Below are 18249 nucleotides of genomic sequence, written 5' to 3'. Positions count from 1 at the left end.
TCCTCCGCATCAAGAGGAAGCGGAGGAGGTGGCTCAGACATCTGGTTTGGATGTTTCCTAGATGCCTGCCTGGTGAGGAGTTCTGGACAAGTCCATCCAGAAGGAGACCCTGAGGAAGACCCAGGACACACTGGAGGGACTACATCTCTTGGCTGGCCTGGCAACACCGCAGGATCCCCCTGGATGAGCTGGAAATTGTGGCCGGGGAGAGGGGAGTGTGAGCTTCCCTGCTTAGGCAGCTGCCACCACAACTCAACTCCAGATAAGCAGCAAGAAAATGGATGGATGGATGGATGGATGGATGGATGGATGGATGGATGGATGGATGGATGGATGGATGGATGAGGGATGGATTAAATTATCCCAGTTTTAATATATTAACTTTGCAATCAATAACTATAATTATTAAAAATAACTATTAATTTTATTTACACTTTACAGTGTCTCTTTAAGATCTCTTATGACACCCTTCATGTGACCTTTGTTGAGCCATTTTTATATAAGTAACCATCACTGGGGTGTTCTTTATATTGACCGTTTCTATCATGTAACTCACTCCCCAACAACTGATTTTAATATGCGTTGCTATCATACATTAACTGTGTAGAACATGCATACTGGCAAGGTGCCAATCACACGTCGTTACCATGGCAGCTGAGGCTGACTGGCCTAGTCCCAACAGCTCCACAGTGCGAGTTCATGATGCATGTGTGTAAATTGAAATGTATGTTCACAGGTGAATGTTAGTAGGAGGGTTGAATAGTGTTTGTGTGCCTAGAGATGAAAGGTAGAGGGATTTTACGCCTGTTAGGATTTTATCTGAGCCGTTTGGCTAACAGAGCAACATGCAGCATTACATATAACTATAACCTTTAGTGCAGCTACTTACTAGACATTAATAAAACACTAACATATGGTGAATATGTAAGGCAATAATCTGCACAATGCATAGGCCTGTGTTAAAAATTAAGAGCCACAAACAGTTGACCTACCACATAAAATATTTGTAAGACCCATCAAGTATTTGCATCATTAGAGCATAAAATACATTGCATTGTGCTATAAGATAGAAACAACACACTACAGCGTGACTCTTGACTACCCAAACAAAAGACCTTGTGCAAGCGTACTGTCTATGCTTTGTTCCAATAGGGTAACAATGGTCACAAGTTCACAAAGATACTGACACTCAGGTCCTCTCATTCACTAGTGGAGATTAAATAAAGACCCAAAGACAAATACACACATATGTCCCAATACTTACAATGCAAAACAGCTCTAGTAGCTCCCTCATTGTCCTCCTTAAACGTGTTTTTCTATGCCCTCACACACACATGTGCTTTCAATGATGCATCTCTCTGACCTGATACATGACTGCGTACACATGCGCTGATGGAGAGATAAAGAGAGAGAGAGAGGGCTGGCACTGTGGTAGAGTGCCATCCACATGCTCAAAAAGAGGAGGAGAAAAGCCGAAGAGGAGGAGTGGGGGGGAAGCTGGAGCAGAGGAGAGAGGAATGGACAGATTCCTGAGGGGAAAACAGCAGATGGGGGGAAGGGGTGAACTGAGGGGGGCAGATGAAAGAAAACATTGCTTTTATCTTCATTCCTACCATCATTTTGTTCTTCACCCCCTTCCCTAGCACCTCCAGAGCTTTTTACTGCTGGAAACCCCTTGTTTTTGTCAAACCAAATCATATTCCTACATCCATAATTACTCTGTCACCCCAGCATGTTCCTCTTCTACACTGCCCCTCTATTCCCTTCCTTTTCTCCCTCTGTGGTAAATATACTCTAAATTAGTCTCTTCCACTGCTCACAGTAGTCAGAGGCTGTGTATCCAGAGGCATTTCCAGTAATACTGCTGTGCTCATCACTCTGCAAAAAAGACACACGCAGTCTGGCTGAGACATGAGCACATGCTCAGGGATGATTTACACCAAAACAAAGCATTACACTGCAATATGCCAAAGCTGTCCACTTATACCAAACAGGTAAGAATGTTAAACAAGCTACACAAATCTGCCTCCGTAATGGCTCTTATCAAGAAAACTTTTTTCTCCATTTTTACCAATTTTCAAATTTTCTCATAATCCGATAATATTGGTGATCTTTTAAATCGGTGAGTGAATACTACAAATATTCAACCAATATAAAGTCTCAAGAATTTGTGACTAAATCTCAAACAAAACTATTTAGTCTTCAAAGTGTTTGTTAACCACATATCTCCATCCTGTCTGCATCTTGAATGGTAAACAATGACTTCATCAGTGTCGACAACTAATCTTCCAGTTGCTTTATCAATACTGGTGTTTTTCCATTTCCCTTACAAGTAATGGTTCCAGACATCTGAAATTTGTACCTGCTTGTGATGTCCCAATCAGTACAATGATGTTTTGTACTAATCTAGAAGCCCAAATACAGTTTGCTTGTTTGATTTTTCCACATTAGATCTACAGAGCCATGTGGCTTAGCTTTGCTACATCCTGATGTGAAGAGCGTCGCTAAAGACTGCACCAACAAAGTCTACAACTGTAGCTGATCAGCATTGTAATCTGAGGGACGCATATTTTGTTGCTCAAAGACAATGTTCATGTGAACGAAAATGTGAGGATATTGCTAAATTAAGTGGTATCCTACCCATGTAGACAAGGAAATGTTCTCATCTTCAGAGCAAATTCATGTTTTAGACTCAGCAGGATGGTCCAGTACCATCCCTCTTTTTTTTGTCTTACTGTAAATTGTTGTCAATATTTGAGCTTCCTATTTCTTCATAGCACAAATGGTACAATAAGTAACTTCTGTTTTCAGCTGCCATCACATGAGAAAACTGTAACAAAGAACCTCATCTGCCAAGTGGCAGCCTGATAAAGACACACCTCCACCGAAGAATAAATACTCACAACACTGTAAGTCACTTGGAAACGACAAACGTAGGCTCTGCGCCGTTAAACAAGGTTTGACCAGGACTAACCCATTAAAGCCAGCAGACTGTCAGCTCTCTAATATGCAGACCAAAATGTATTTAAAGCTGTTTGTTCTTACATGATAAACCAATGATGTGATATTCTGTTTCAGAACGAGGATGGTATTCATTCAACCAAAGCCACCTAAAATGTTAAAGGGTGAAGCTAATCTTTAGGCTTTGCTAAATGAAGACTTACCACTGCTTCAAGTCATGAATTAATATGTTGACCATTTCTAAAAACCAGAAATAAAAAGAACTGAAGAAGACCCCTAATCTTTTTTCTCATTCTAATTATGAAGCTACATAAAGATTTGGACATTTTACAGATGATTTAGTGTGAATAAAGTGTTGTTTCTACTTTGCCCTGGCTCTAATTTGAATTTTCTTTTCTGAACTTTCTTGTGATTTCTCAGCCAGCTTAAATAGACACCGATACCACAGTGTGTTCTCATTCCAGTGAGTCAAATACTAGCATGTTTGTGTTTGTGACACGTCTCAGCTTCCAGTACCTCATTAGAGATGCGCCGATGGTGATTGTTCCTCATACGGACTCTCACTGGACTCTGGACCTCATCAGAAGATGTCCCAGAAGCTTGATCACTTTCCCCATCTGAACCCATCTTCACATTTTCATGAACAATGCCTGTAACACACAAAACACACATGAATTACACCCTGTAACATGGTGGTGGTGAGAAACTGAGATTTCTTGAATTTTTCTGTTTCATGAGATGTTCACCTTCTCTGTTATTCTTTCTGAGGGGATCAGATGACACAATAGTTTGTCATCTTTAGATTTTATTGACTCTTCTACGAAAGCCAAAGTGGAGTCTCAATCCCCAAATGATGGATTGTGCCACCAGCCATGTTAGGAAAGTCAACCAAGTGTGTATAAAATGCCACTGGTAAGATAAGGAGGTTAGAAATCAATATAACCGAGTGCAATGAGAGCTTTCCCATCTCTGCCCGCCAACACCACCCCACACACCTTCATCCGGCCCAGAATCCATCTGATTAATGAGTCACGGTGTAGCTGACAGGGCTGCTTCCTTCAGTACTGTGTGTGTTTGTGTGTGTGTGAGTTAATCAGGGGGAAGGGTGGGATGGTCTCTGGCTTTCAGCTGTTGAGTCTAGGTTATGTTGAGCAGAGTACAATATTTGTGTATAGGTTTATATCAGCCTTGTGCTTGATCACAAAACTTTTTATTTTATTTTGGTAAAATGGACAGAAGTTGAAGCTAAATATACCACCATCAACTGTAGCATTTACATTTTCAACAGCCAACATGTAGAGGACAAGAATCAGATAGAGGGAAGATTGGGAGGTTGGGGAGTGGATGGATTTGGTAGGTAGAGGTAATTAAGCAGAAAGAAAAGTAACTCCCCCGAGTGACTGTGACACCTCAGTAGTGATGGGAGAAAGACTTTGTTTTATAATACGGAAATAAAGATACAGTTAACAAGCTTTTGACACAGGCTTTTTAAATTATTATTATTATTTCCAGTTTTTTTAGTATATTGACAATGAAAGATAAAACTCACTGATGAAATGCTTCTATAAAAGAGGTGTTTATTCAATCTCTGTAAGAAACAAAACAGACTTTAAGCTTTATTTATGTTGTTCCAGTGTTATCAAACAGAAATTATTCAGAAATAAATCCTCGAAAGATTAATCTGTAAAAGACATATGTATATATATAATGAAATTAACTAAGTCCTTGAACCATTTTATAAAAAATTCAGCTTTAAAACATTTTTTAACTTAGTCAGTAATCTCTCCACTACTGTGAGGCCAAGCTGAACAACCTCCTGGTAATAAGTCTCCTTGTCTTTATTACAGGACAACATGATATTTATTTAAAAAAAAAAAAAAAAAAATTAATCTGACCTTTTCTTTTGAGCCAAGTTAACATAGTTAATAATGTTGTCTTGAAGCAACAAGGGTGCTGAATTAGTTCCTTTACAAGCCTAAGTTCTACACTATATCTAAGTCTGAAGTTAACCCTGTGGAATAAAACATAAGACACAAGGATACGGGTAATGAAAGTGACTTGGTAAGAAAATTGAGAAGTCTGTTGTCATATACCAGGAATCATCCCTCACGACCCAGATGGTGAAACTTTAAACTGTTGGTAACTGAGACCTGAGTCAATGGAAACTGATCCTGGATATCTACACACTGACAGAGGCACATACAAGTCCATACGGTTGTTACAGATGAGTATCCCGTACTACTATCACATCGCAAGTCCTGATCTTGTTTATGTAAACAGTCAAATTGATGTGGGTATGTGGATAAGACAGGACGCCCCTTACCAGGGAGGAATCTTCCATCACCTGGGACCCAAAAACAGGTTTCTTTAAGCAGATTTGTCAAACACAGACACACCCACTAATACAAACCATTTAGGTCCTTCCCTCCAGCTAATAGTGTGTAATAGTGTGTTTAGCCTCAACTTACTGAGGGCTACAACAAACACTGAACTGGTGTAACTACTACTACCTCCCAGGGCACAAGTTTGCAAACTACACTGTGAGGGCAGGGCAGGGCACATTTAGGCTGTTAGGCTAGTTTGCTGTTTTTAAACAGACAATGGGCATTAGCCCCACACAGCCGGGCTGAAGCTGTCATAAAAAAGGGTAAAACTTATTTTGTTTATCCACAAAGTGTTACAGTGACTTATAGAGCCTCCATGTAAAATTTTAGGGTTGTTAAATGTGTAGTCTTGCGGAGAAAGTGAGCTGCGCCCTCTCTTGCTGCCTAAAGTGCAGCATTCTCAGTGTTCTCATCAATATTAAGCAGAGCTAGAGTCAATAAAAACTCACGACAACATCAGACTCGTTTGACATGGGACTGAATACCATTGCTTCTCTATGCAACAACTTTTCAGAACACTTTTATTTCACTCAAACACACCTTCTAATAATACAAAACAGGAGTTCTTAGTGTCCTGCAGATTTCATCTGTTCCATTTCAATGGACGACAAAGAGCATACAGTAAATGTCACGAGCTCCTGCTGCTTCCCTGTATGGAGCCAGGCTGGCCTAGTTAGGGTTGCTGACTCCCTGCTATCAGAGTGGCTTACTTTTAAGACTATCCTTACATCGCCAAGCTCTGTGTGTACTCCATTTACCTGGAAAATAATCTCCAGTACGATTAAGTGGCTTAAAAAATAATGAACAAGTTATCAAAGACAATGTTAAAAGAAGGAAATAAGTCTAAGATTTGCTTTACATGGCGGAAGAAATATTAGGATTTCTTTACATAAGCCCATAAGCCTTCACTCTGCAAGGTCGAACAGTAAAACTCTGCTGGCTGCTCAAGGTTGCATTAGAAATTTTACCAAGCACAGTCCACACCTGGATTACCCAGTGTCGTTACCCCAGGCTTAGGTTTGAACTAAATCTTCTAACTTATCCGGCCTGTTTTTGCTCTTGTAGAACACAAGTTCACAAACTTTTTGAGCACAAGACAACATAATATCAAAATTTGACCTGTGTAGCATGAACAGACAGCGCATATCAATAAAACTGGTTAAAAAAAATCCAAAGAGAAACATTACTTCTCTAAAGATTTCATGGGATTCCTGCGGATATCCACAGAACCTGCTCTGGACCAGCACACTGCATCCATCACCTTTACATTAACCCCATTAAGGAAATCTCATTTTAATTCATTATATACAGGAATAGGCATTTATAGAAAAAAAAGCTACTTGTATGGACTTATTAATTTGCATGAAACAAAACCTTACCTAATTCTAAATAAGGTTATTTAATTAACCTAAATTATCTTAATTTTATGTGTGGCAGGAAGAAATCAGCGCAACATATTGCACATGTTGATGCAATCAGAGTACAGCTATGGCTTTAAGCAGGACAAAGATGCAATTACTCACAATCATCTATCAAACAATGTTTTACCTAAATCTGAACAACATATACATTATCTGCACAGTCTTGGATGAAGAAACTGAATATCAGAATAAGACAGTAAGACAGTAACAGTAAGACTCACCAATCCTGTTTCCCGGAGGACGGCATGAGTCCAGCATTCGAAGCATACGAAAAGGTGACAGCCTGAGCGGGGTGTCTCTGTCCCCCATTCTCATCCCCTCACCCATTCTAGCCTCCCCCACCTTTGGGTCTCCCACTCTGGGAGCACGAGCAGAGCAGCCTTGAGGGTTGTCTGACATATCCATTGATGTAGAGGGTTGGAAGCACTAATGTTTAAAAGTCTGAGAAAAGAAAAATAGAATACTAAAAAACATTCCTGGCCTTTTTAAAAGGCTGAGGTCATTTCAGTTCAGTTTTCAGTCAACTGGTCTGGGTACCACCCAGATGTTAGAAACTGTAGATAATTATAGATCCAAGCTTTCTGTGTGAGAAAAATCCAGTCCGCTGTAGCACCAGAGGAGCCCCGGGCAGAGGAGAGCAGGTCTTACATTGCGAGGACAGTGCAGACTGCATAAGCACACTAATCACAAAGCAACAACTCCCTTGGCTGCTACTCCACTTTAATGCTATCTCTCTTTCTGTGTGTTTTTCTGGAGATGCTTCCTCCCTCCACCTCTTCTTTCTCGCTCTTTTTCTCTCTGCAGTCACTCTGCTTGCTGACTAAGGAAGGTCAAACACGGTGTTAGGTAGGCAAAATGCTGCAGAGACAGACAAATGCACGCAAACTTAAAGCTCTCAGAATAACAGGTGTCCTGTCTTCATCGGCGTCTTCAGGTACAAGCACGCAAACATGCGCAAAGACTCACAATGCACTTAACTTACAGCTCTCAGCAGGAAAAGCACTTTTATCTGTCAGGTGCTCAACCTTCTGACCTCACTGACTCCAAGATAGTCTCTTCACCTCTGTCCTTTTTTGCTTTTCTGTCTATTTGCTTTCCAGTTTCCTGTTTTTCCTGATGTTTTCCTCCTTCTCTGTCAGATGTCTTCCCTTGCCCTCCTTGTTGTTCCACTCTTTTCAAGGCACCACTCTATTCAGGCTGTTGTGCTGCTTTCTTCCTTCCACTCCCCGCTTTTTACTGCCTCCTTGCCTGTGGCGCCCCTATCAGCGCATTCAGTGTCGTTAGTCCTCCTGCTCCCTCCCTTCACCTTGCCATTACTCTCCTCCCCTTCTCATGTGATAGCAGTCTTTCTCTCTCCTCCCCCCTGTTTTCATCTCTCTCTCCCTTGTTCTGGGTCCAGAGATGGTATTGAATATCAGCGCAGGCTTTCTAGTCATGAGTCGATGACAACATTTTCTGCATGATCAGCCTCTTTCTCACACTCCGTCTCTATTCGCCTTTTGTCTCTGTTCACTTGCTAGTCTCCACCCTCCGCATCCTTGCTCTTATCACTAAGGCAGAAAATGAAACCCTGAAGCTTCTGATAGATGCCTCTGGCATCCCAGCTCCTCTCTCTTCTTCCTCTCTCTCTGTCCTTCCTCATGGGCATGACACAGGCCATTATTCATGCTCAGCTCAAGCACACCAAACACACACACTCTCCTCTCACATGTGTCACAGCACATTCAAAAACTGTGCATCCTTACAAAGATGGCTTATATAGATAGCTCTGTCTGGCACATCTATAGGGCTTGTGGACTTTATATTTCTTATGCAAATATCAGACAAACAGGGTGTATAAGTATGAGTACTTAACGACTGTGGTATTACTATTTTAGGGTTAAACAGCTGTTTTGTGATGTCCTCACAAGTTGGACAGCTGTTATATCTATAATATGTCTTACAATACAGTTACCCATGTACTGCAGGTAATAAAGCAAAATAATTTTGCTAGTTTGTTTACAGCACATCAAGAATAGCAGACAAGGCTACCAACTTATTTGTGTTTGTAATTATCACCATTTTCTCATTTTTAAATAATGATACAGCATAAATAAAATGTATCTGCAGTTTAAATTATTATACTGGAAGGCAATGTACAAGCCTTCATTAAAGACATATGAAGCAAGCATCATCATCAGCATGGATACTTGCAGGCGATAAATCTCACTTACTATTACCTATTTACACATCAGCTTATTCTGCTATTTATTTTAGACTTTGTGAGTTTTCCTTATTAGTGTCTTACAGTCACACAAAGACCCATCCATCTGATGCAAACATCTAGTTTCAAGTGTAATGATGCAGCACATGTGTGACAGTGGCTAAAGAAACAAAATATACTGCGATGACACCATTTTATGGATTAAATGACTAAATAGTATGTGAGGGTGTTAAATTTAGCTCTGCCTCGGCTACTACTGCTACTACTTCTACATAAGGCAGGACTTTGTGCAAAAAGACCACTTTTGTTTTTAGTTGATCAATGATTACTTCTATTTTTTTAAGTCTATATTGTCTATAGTTTTTATCTTTATTCCATCCAAATACAGGTACAATATGTAGTCCAACAATACAGAATAAAGCAGTATTCCAAATGAGGCAGACTTGTTACAATGCACCAAATAAATATGACCACTACTGAGCTCACACCATTTCCTCATCCATTCATTCAAACGGCAGTGAGTCAGTACGTGCATCTTTCAAACACAGCAACACACCCACCACCCAGATGCTGATCCTGCGCATCACCTGTGCCACTTAATGACCAGCAAACATGCCAGTGTGACTCCTACAGGGACTGCTGTAAAGGTCACTGTGAGGAGTTGCCAGCATTAACACATTTTTTTCTGTTTGAGGAGAGATGTCAACAAGACAGCATCGCGCCTCGTAAAGTGTGATACTTTAGATACGAATGAGTACTCATTGGTCAGGGTGTCAACATGCTCTTTAGCATCATGGCTGTTCTGATTATATTGCAAAATGGTTTCTGGTATTTCTAAAGCTGAAAATAGCTGTGTGTTTTTGGGGAAATGTGCTGCCACTACAAGGCTGTTGACTCTTTCCTCTTCTTTTCCACATCATCATGGACATTTCCTTGAAGGTTTTATGGAACAGTGGTCCTAACTACTACAGAAACTAATATCAAGACTTTAATTTATGGAAATGTAGAGAACATGGATGTTTCAAAAGCCATTGCATCCAAAATGTCAACAAGATAAAGTCATAACTGGCAGTCCTCTTCACATAATAATGACATGGATTAACACTTCAAAGAGTTGATCCACAAATAGGAGATAAATTCAACATCCTTCATTATGTCAAATAGCAGCTTGTCTTGTGAACATTAACTAACAAAATACACTCATGCAGAGAGGCTCACGCACCCTACTTGTCAATGATGATGAACTTAACTTTAAGGACACCATTGATAAAAACATCAATCTATCCATAATCTCCATTTACTAAAACTTTGTAAATATGAGGGCTTTGTGGAATATTGTGTGTTTAATACATCATGAGAGCATCTTTAATGCAGCTGCATGTGAAAAATATACTAAAAGAAACGTGACAAGACAATAGCTTGTACTTCACTTTAATTAAAAACCTACATGATATAGATTTAGGATGATTGTTTTTTTGTTATTCCAAACCCACCACTTCTACTTTCCCTTATATCAAAGTGCTGGTCATTTACGTTGTGCTGCTAAACACAGGATAATATCAAAAGACGAATCCTTGAGCCTCAAACTAGTAAAACATCAAGGACAAAAGCTCACCACTCAGCCCTTCACTCATGACTCTCTCCCTGTCGCTTTATATTCAGAGGCGCAACTCTATACATCAAAGAATTCCCTCTTGCTTCACAACCATTCCACACAGCTTTTAGCTCGCCTCAAGGTCTCATTCACTGTCACTTTTCATCGCCATCTTTTGCTTAAACATCTTCATCCTCAGATCTGTTTGGCTGAATTTAAGTTTCCATTTTAAAACACTGTCTTCTCATATTAAGAAAAAGAAAAGATGCCACAGTCTGACTCTATATTAATGACACAAGAACAATCAAAGAGCATTTACCATCCCTGAGGAAACACATGCAAAAAGAAACACACTCACATGGCTGAGGGGTGGGAGGGGATGTAGACTGCAGTAATTACCTCAAAACCTTTTTATCTGCATCTGAGGAATCTTATTATTTAATTACTGGGACCAGAATGCCTACTGTCTCTGTTTCTGCCAATCCTCAACATCCCCGCAACACCACCCTTAACCAAGACTTCTGAAAATTACCAGCATTTGTTAGCAGCATCTCGCTTAAGCCTCAAGCACAAGCTTGTGAAACAGCACGCCACCCTGACATAGAAGCTTACAGGACTAACCACATAAAATGAGTCCACTCCCTTGTTCTTATTAAATCTGATCCATGAGCAAGCAAATGGCAGAGTGGATAGGGGGTGAGGGAGCGGGCTACAGCTATTAATGCAATGTTAATGCATTGCATTAAATCTCTGGCACAGACAAGGTCTCTCTTGGTGTGCAGTATAGAAGGAGAAAAGAGCTTACCATCTTTTATCTTTGCCCCATTCTGGTTTTATCTGGGGGTTAAATTTAGTACTTTGATGTATGTAGAGTAAAAGAGATGAGACAGAAGAGAGAAAAAACTAGAGGAGACATCTGTGACAGTAACAAAAATAGCAGCTTATAAGGGGTTTTGAGAAGAGACAGCAGATTTTTAGCTGGTTTTTTTTTTCACCTAATTCTATACAGTGTAACTACAGATAAAGGTACACACAAACAGAGGGAGAGGTGAGGCTGTGGTGTAAAGCAAAAAATAAAAGTGAAGTGCTCATATCTGTAAGTACAGTGTGGTAGATGTGGGTGTTGGCCCGGTTAGCAACAGATAAAACATGACCCCCCTCTAACGCATATTACCAAGAGCTCCAGCCTATTAACAGATTCAAAGTGTTTTAAAGTGAGCACTCAAATATGGATAAACAGAGCAAGGTAGGAAAACACAGAGGGAGGAAGTGAGAGGCAGAGAAAGGGTGGGTAATCTCCTTAGGGCAGCAGGAAAGAGAGATTGCATCATGTCGCTCTATTAAAGGGTGCAACGTGCTCTGACTGCCGAGCGGCACACAGTGAGTCAGCGAGACCAACCAGTAGGAAACACACACGCGCACACACGCAGCATACCTCTTAACATTTCAAACTGCAGCTCATCTAGAATTTTAATAATAGAGTAGCATCTATTCTAGGTTGTTCTGAGGCAAGTTATGGTCCTTTTCGGGCTTTTCTGAACTCAGAGGCTGCTGGATTTCCAAGACACTACTGGACAGACCATGTGTTTGCATGAGATTAATATATTCACCTATGTTTAACTTAAATTTGTATGTCTTCATGACCATTAGACTAGCCAGTAGTTAGGTTACATTTACAATCTTTTCTTAACTCAAATATCAGTACTAATAAGCACCAAATGTTTATTGTTTTGGGGGATCAAAACTCAAGAATCATATCAGCACTCAAATTGACAGTGTACACACAATACTGCATTTTTCCACAAGGATCACTCAAGTTTTATCCAAACATACTACATAATATTCCTGTTTACAGGGATGCAGTGGGTGCTGCTAAGCTGCTAAGCTAATAGTGTATCTTCATTCCTCTCAAGGATCCATAAAACGTCAATGTGACTGTGGAATACTCTCCTAGAGAGTCCATACTTTTCATTTCTTCCTCTCTTTCATCCAACCCACACAAATCAATCTCTTGCCATTTTATAAGCTCTATTTCATCCTAAACCCATCTCCAGCACCATCATCTTCAGTTCCCCTCATTCCATGTATCCTCGACTTTCCTTTCCCCAGCGCATCCTGCCCTACTGCTCCTGATATAAACCATCCTGCAACACTGGGAAATGAGATTATTGGGATCTATGTAGCCACAGACAACATTACATAATGCAGACAGAAGGAAAAAGTGATTGTGTGAGCATGTGAGTGGTGGGAGCATGTGCCTGTATGTGTGTTTGTGTGTGTTGGATTAAGGTCATCAGAGTTTTATCCTTCCACATTTGTAGCAAATGTTGGCTGGGTAGTTAAGTTGTGTCCATAAATACGGTTTTAGACTCAATGAAAAACCTCTTAGATGCACAAACACAAAAACCCTTCCTTCTGGTAAGAAAAAGGAATGACAGTGTAAATGTGCCACCCAAAGGTGGCAGTACTGAGCAATAAATGAAAGCATAGTAAATTACATTTTTATCATACTAGAGACAAACGGAAGCTGTGAAAATGGTTACGACTCTGACACTGATGACATCTCTGATTTATTTTTTTATTTTTTATTTTTTTTCAGAAACAAGGATCCATAAGTAAGTTTAAGATGGGAAATGCTGAGCAACAAGATATGCAGGATGTTTCTTTTAAATTAGAAAAAACTGGTACCCTTACTTTATCCCACTATACCATATATGAATATTATCATATTTGTAAAAGTGGTTTATTTAGAGCCATTCAAGCCAGAGAGAACCATGCTGCTTTGCCAATGTAGAATGCTTTCTAGAACATTGTATGACATTGGTTCAAGACATTTTTTTATTCAAATATCATTATAGGTCAAGTAAAAAACTCCATTCTAAATATTTTTCAACAGCAGTGGTTTATTATTAAACACATTATTCCAGGAACCATTAGGTTATACCTCTTTTGCTTAGACAGCAGCTACTGTATTAATCCTCAACAAGACTTTGTTTCGATCAACAGTATATATTTTTTTTAAATATCATTTTAGAGGAGTGTGGCAGACAAATAAGCATGTTGAGTTCACACCTATGAGAAAGTCAATGCAGTAACAATAACTTTTACATGGCTGCCAATAAAAATTACATTTGATTACTAGCATGATGGCTAAAAAGAATATAAGCTGCTCTACATCTAAACTGATAACAAAAAGAATATATCAAGTAAACCCCAAATATATAAATTTTGTGCATCATTTTACAATTTTCACAAGTTTGTATATTTTCTGCTCCTTTCCAAGTAATGCAGCGACAAGAGAAAGAAACTGGATTGAATTGGTCTGTACTTTGCATCAAACGTTGGCTGATTGGCTAACAAATATAACTAAAAAGCAAGTTAGTGTTCAGGTACGTAGATGGAATTTTTATCATTTTTGTCATTTCTAGATTAAAAGTAAAATCAGCTGCTATAGAAAATGGATGCTGTATGTGAATAAATCAGTTTTGACTAATTGTCAGACAGAATCCTTTTAATTCCAAAGTGAGGTTATGTGATTGTTCACGGACCAGATTTACATGAAAGGGTTTAAGCCGTCCCAGTTTTCACTCACTGAGTGAGATGACATTGTGCTTTGCTGAACTGTGCCTGTTGCTTCGCCTTCCAAGTATCCTTGAAGTGGAAAGTTGTGAAAAATTCAAGCTCTCAAGTGGCAGAACAGGCGCCTGCTACTGAAATACATGACTGACCACATGACTGATTGTCACTAAGATTCTAAGTGCATTATGCATCTGGATCATTTAATCTTTAACAATACTCAACAATAATACAAAGTCAACTGGGCCTGTCAAGATACACAGAATAATATGAAAATAAATATTTAGTTTCTTGATGTGTCTCTGTGTGCTAATGTGTATACCAATGAGTGTGTTTGCTTGTATGCGTGTGTGTGTGGGTGTGGGTGTTTATATACCCAGAGATCCAGTCCTGTGCAGATTCAAGAAGGCTCTGTCTCTTTCAAGCCCCCCACCTGGCTCTCTGCGCAGGGCAGTGCGGCCAAGATGACCAGCATATTGACGCAGGAAGGAGGGAGCACTATGGGAGGCAGGAGGGTGTGCAGAGCACACCACCATGGGCACTAAGAGACGTGATGTACACAGATAGGCAGGGAAAGGGAGAAAAAGAAAACAGTGCCCAAGAAGGCAAAAATAGAACAACTCAAACGAACAGGAAGAAAAAGAGGAAAGGACCGTAACAAGAAAAAAAAAGGATGGGTAACAAGGACAAGGGAAGTAAAAAGAGGGTTAAAGCATTAAGAAGGAGCAGAGGATGAGAAACAGGGGTAAAAATGACAAGAGGAGAAAAAGAGAAAGAGAAAAAAGATGACACAAAGTCACACAAAGACCAGACGCAGAAAGGTAGCAGAACACATACGAACAATCCAATTAGTAATATTAATATAAGGCCGGGATGCATAGTTGTTGCATTGATGTTAGTAGAAGAAACAGCTGTGCCATGGCGATGAAAATTGAAATGGAAAGAGTAAGAGGTATGAGCCAGGCACAGTGAAGAATATGTTGAGTCACAAGTAAGAATGTTTACAAAGACCATAAAGTAAGAAAGACGGGCATGCACACAGAAAAACTCCCACACTGAAGAAAACAGGCAACATGGACTGATCAGCAGCAAATGATGAGTGTCATAGATACTCTAATCACCCACTTTTATAAATGAGGATCCCACAACCAAAGCCCTCACGAACGTGTGGAAATGTCAGCACTGTATGCATGCATGCATCATCACCTATATTTCACCTGTTTATTTTCACCTAACACTAATTAATCTGTTTTTGTAGAATGTGAAAGCTCACAAGACCACACTCCTATCTTTCAAATAATCCCCTTATTTACTTTAAATAGGGGATTGCACTTTAAAATCCACTGTGATCATGAAGGATTAGGGTTTAGTGTTCCCATAAATTCCTCACATGATTCCCTTCCAGTCTCACATTCAGCTAAACCAGTTTAAGTCCTCCATTAATTTATTGGAAGAACAGAGCAAAATTCAGACATAACTTTTCATTAACATTGAAAAATTATAGATTTTTTTTTTTTCTGTGATCTTTCTGGAAAGTCGGACTAAATTATACATATATGCGTGTGTGTAAGCAGGTGACACAGCAAAGCAATAGGGCAAAAGAAGATGATGATGTAGAGCCTTTGTTAAAGTTTAATGTCCCTCTCCTTATCCTCTACATCACTTCCTCCACCCCACTTCCTCTTTCACTCGCTGCCTGTACTCTCTGGAAATGACACAGCTCGAGCTATTAAAGACCAAAGAGAGGGATGTAAAAATAGAAGGAACTGGAAAGTGAGTAACATTAATCAGGCAGTGGAATAGATGCTGGAATAGCAACACGGAGCAAATATCATCACTCCTCTTATCCAAAACAAAATGGTGCAACCCAACAATGTTTTCTTTTTTTGTTTTTCCTGAGACAAATAATGAGTATGAGGCAAGTTTAGCCACCATGACTTCTGATTTGATTCCTGCTTAGTGCCAGAAAAAAGATGAAAACACATAAAAATAATTGTATTTGTCATGTTATGAGGTTTCAGATTTCTCCAAGGTTGCACCTGTAATCTAGGAAGATGCCCAGTAGATGTCACTCAGTGCCTCTGCTTTCCAAACTTTGCTCTATAAACAGCAACTACAGTCTTTTCATAAGCTGTTGCCCTTCACCTTGTTGGAAAAAGTCATGATATTCAGGAATGACTTATTTAAACCAACCACACTGAAACTAAGCTGTGATGTGAATCTGCAGTAGTGAAACTACAGATGTTCAAAAAACATTTCACACAAAGCCTTTTAAGTAATTTGGCTAATCTAGTCCCATCACATTGTTTCACCGATGCTACAGCATCTCTTATTAGAAAGATAAGATATAGTCTAAATATTACTACATCATCAGGATAGGTTATTTATAAGAGTAAAGATGGCTATACCTGCTCACTTTCCTGTCCCAATTTTTATATGGAAAGAGTTGCATTGAATGTTGCAGCTGCTTGGGATCATGGGATAGAGTGATCTCCTTTTCTTTAGTAAAGGATGTTCCAGTGGTTCCTATGCTGAAGGAGTTGCCAAAAGAAGCATTAAACATCTCCTTAGCATGTAGCAAAGTTGGTCGGCTCTTATCATGGCTGCTACTTAAATATGTCTGGGTCATTTCACCCACTTAGCAGCCTTCCTGAGCAAAAAAGTGTACAGAATATACTATTAGGAATTCATACACATCACCAGCTTATTCTGCTTTTCAGTGTTGGGGATCAGTTAGAGAAACAAGGTAAACAGTGATGTTAATTGTGATGAAACTGATGATGAAGTCAACACGGTGACAGATAGGATGTTTCCAGTGGATTCAAAAGGTCAGGTGAAATTTTATATATATCAGTTGTGTTCTTGCATATCTGTATGCCTCATGTAATAAAATCTGACAAGCACATTATTTTAAAAGACAGATAAAAAGGATAACATTTAGGTGGTACTTGCATTGATTATTATATTATCTCTGTAAATATATTAATACAAAAAAAGAAGAAACCAAAGTAAGGAAGTAGAACACAAATCTGCTGCCATTATTTTGTACATGTTTCCTACATTTTAAAGCAAAATGCAGCTCTAGCTAATCACTGAGTCCCAAGACACTTATGGAGGTGACATAATTACATTTTATTCTAAGGGCATCACATGCAGTTTTATTTTAAGCTTCTTCTCTTACTCTCATATATCATTAAATGCAGCAAACTGTGGTATTCAATTGCCTCAACACCCCTTGTCAAAATCTTAGTGGGCAGAAAATTCAAGACAAAACATTAACTAAATATTTCATTTTTTTAGTTTCCCAGCTTTCCCACCAAAACATAAAAACAAAAATGAACTGGGCATTTGTGTTTGGTCAGTACTGCCTTTTGTGTCTAGCTAAGAATCTTTTTTAAGGGATTTGAACCCAGTTTTCCTCCAGAAAGCTTCTAGATTCTTGGTCTGTCGTGCTCTTTTAAGATCTAATTCCATAATTATTGGGGTTGTTTTATAATTACTTAGGTTTACTCTTCTTATAGCAGTCCATTGTGGATTTGTAGGTGATTTAGGTGAAATTATCCTGTTGCAGAGATCATCCTCTTTTCGTCTTCAGTTTGTTTCTTTAACAGAGAGAACTTTGCTTATAGAGACAGTTGATAGCTAATTGAATTCACTCTTCCCTCTGTCAACGAAATGACTCCTGTAACACTTACCACAACAAAAGCCAATTAAGTTGGAGATTTGCTCTTTTCATTAAATTCTGCAGTCCTATTCTCCTCTGTTGTGCCAGTCATTGCTGTCAAGAAGACCTATTTTACTTTCACTTTTTCAGAGAACCTGACTTCGAAACAAATGAGGCATGGTATGTTTTTTTTTTTTTTAATTTGCAAACTTCTTGTGCTGAATTTTGAGGTGAGAGTGGAGGAAAGTTTTCATGTGATGACTCTTACAGGAAGATAAATGTGTGTCAGAAAAACAGAATAGAACACCAAAACTTTTGGAGGCTGGTGAAGTATTTCACCAGATGTTTTTTGTACACATAAAGGGCTTCACAGTTGCTTTTTGAGGGGTTCTGCAAGCTGTTGTCTTCATTTGTAGCTTTAAAATTTGCACAATCTGGCCCTACTT

At 39.2% G+C, this 18249-nt stretch overlaps 1 protein-coding gene across 5 annotated transcripts in view; it reads right to left on the bottom strand.

The window, feature by feature from the left end:
* The window catches only part of LOC121652368 (cyclin-dependent kinase 17-like), a 41731-nt gene that overhangs the window by 13347 nt on the left and 10135 nt on the right, over positions 1 to 18249 (bottom strand). For 2 of the 5 annotated variants that reach the window (XM_042005130.1, XM_042005131.1), the window contains exons 3-4: positions 14516 to 14680; positions 3478 to 3611 (exon numbers count right to left, since the gene is read on the bottom strand). In XM_042005130.1, the coding sequence (XP_041861064.1) occupies positions 3478 to 3611; positions 14516 to 14680 (299 nt within the window). Of the gene's footprint in view, positions 1 to 3477; positions 3612 to 6987; positions 8626 to 14515; positions 14681 to 18249 lie in introns of those variants that run through there. The other 3 variants (XM_042005133.1, XM_042005134.1, XM_042005132.1) reach the window with 2 other exon arrangements.

The sequence above is a fragment of the Melanotaenia boesemani genome, chromosome 13, assembly GCF_017639745.1.
Source record: "Melanotaenia boesemani isolate fMelBoe1 chromosome 13, fMelBoe1.pri, whole genome shotgun sequence".
NCBI lineage: Eukaryota > Metazoa > Chordata > Actinopteri > Atheriniformes > Melanotaeniidae > Melanotaenia > Melanotaenia boesemani.
The sequence above is the reverse complement of the archived record's forward strand: the minus strand, read 5'-3'. Positions and strand labels throughout refer to the sequence as shown.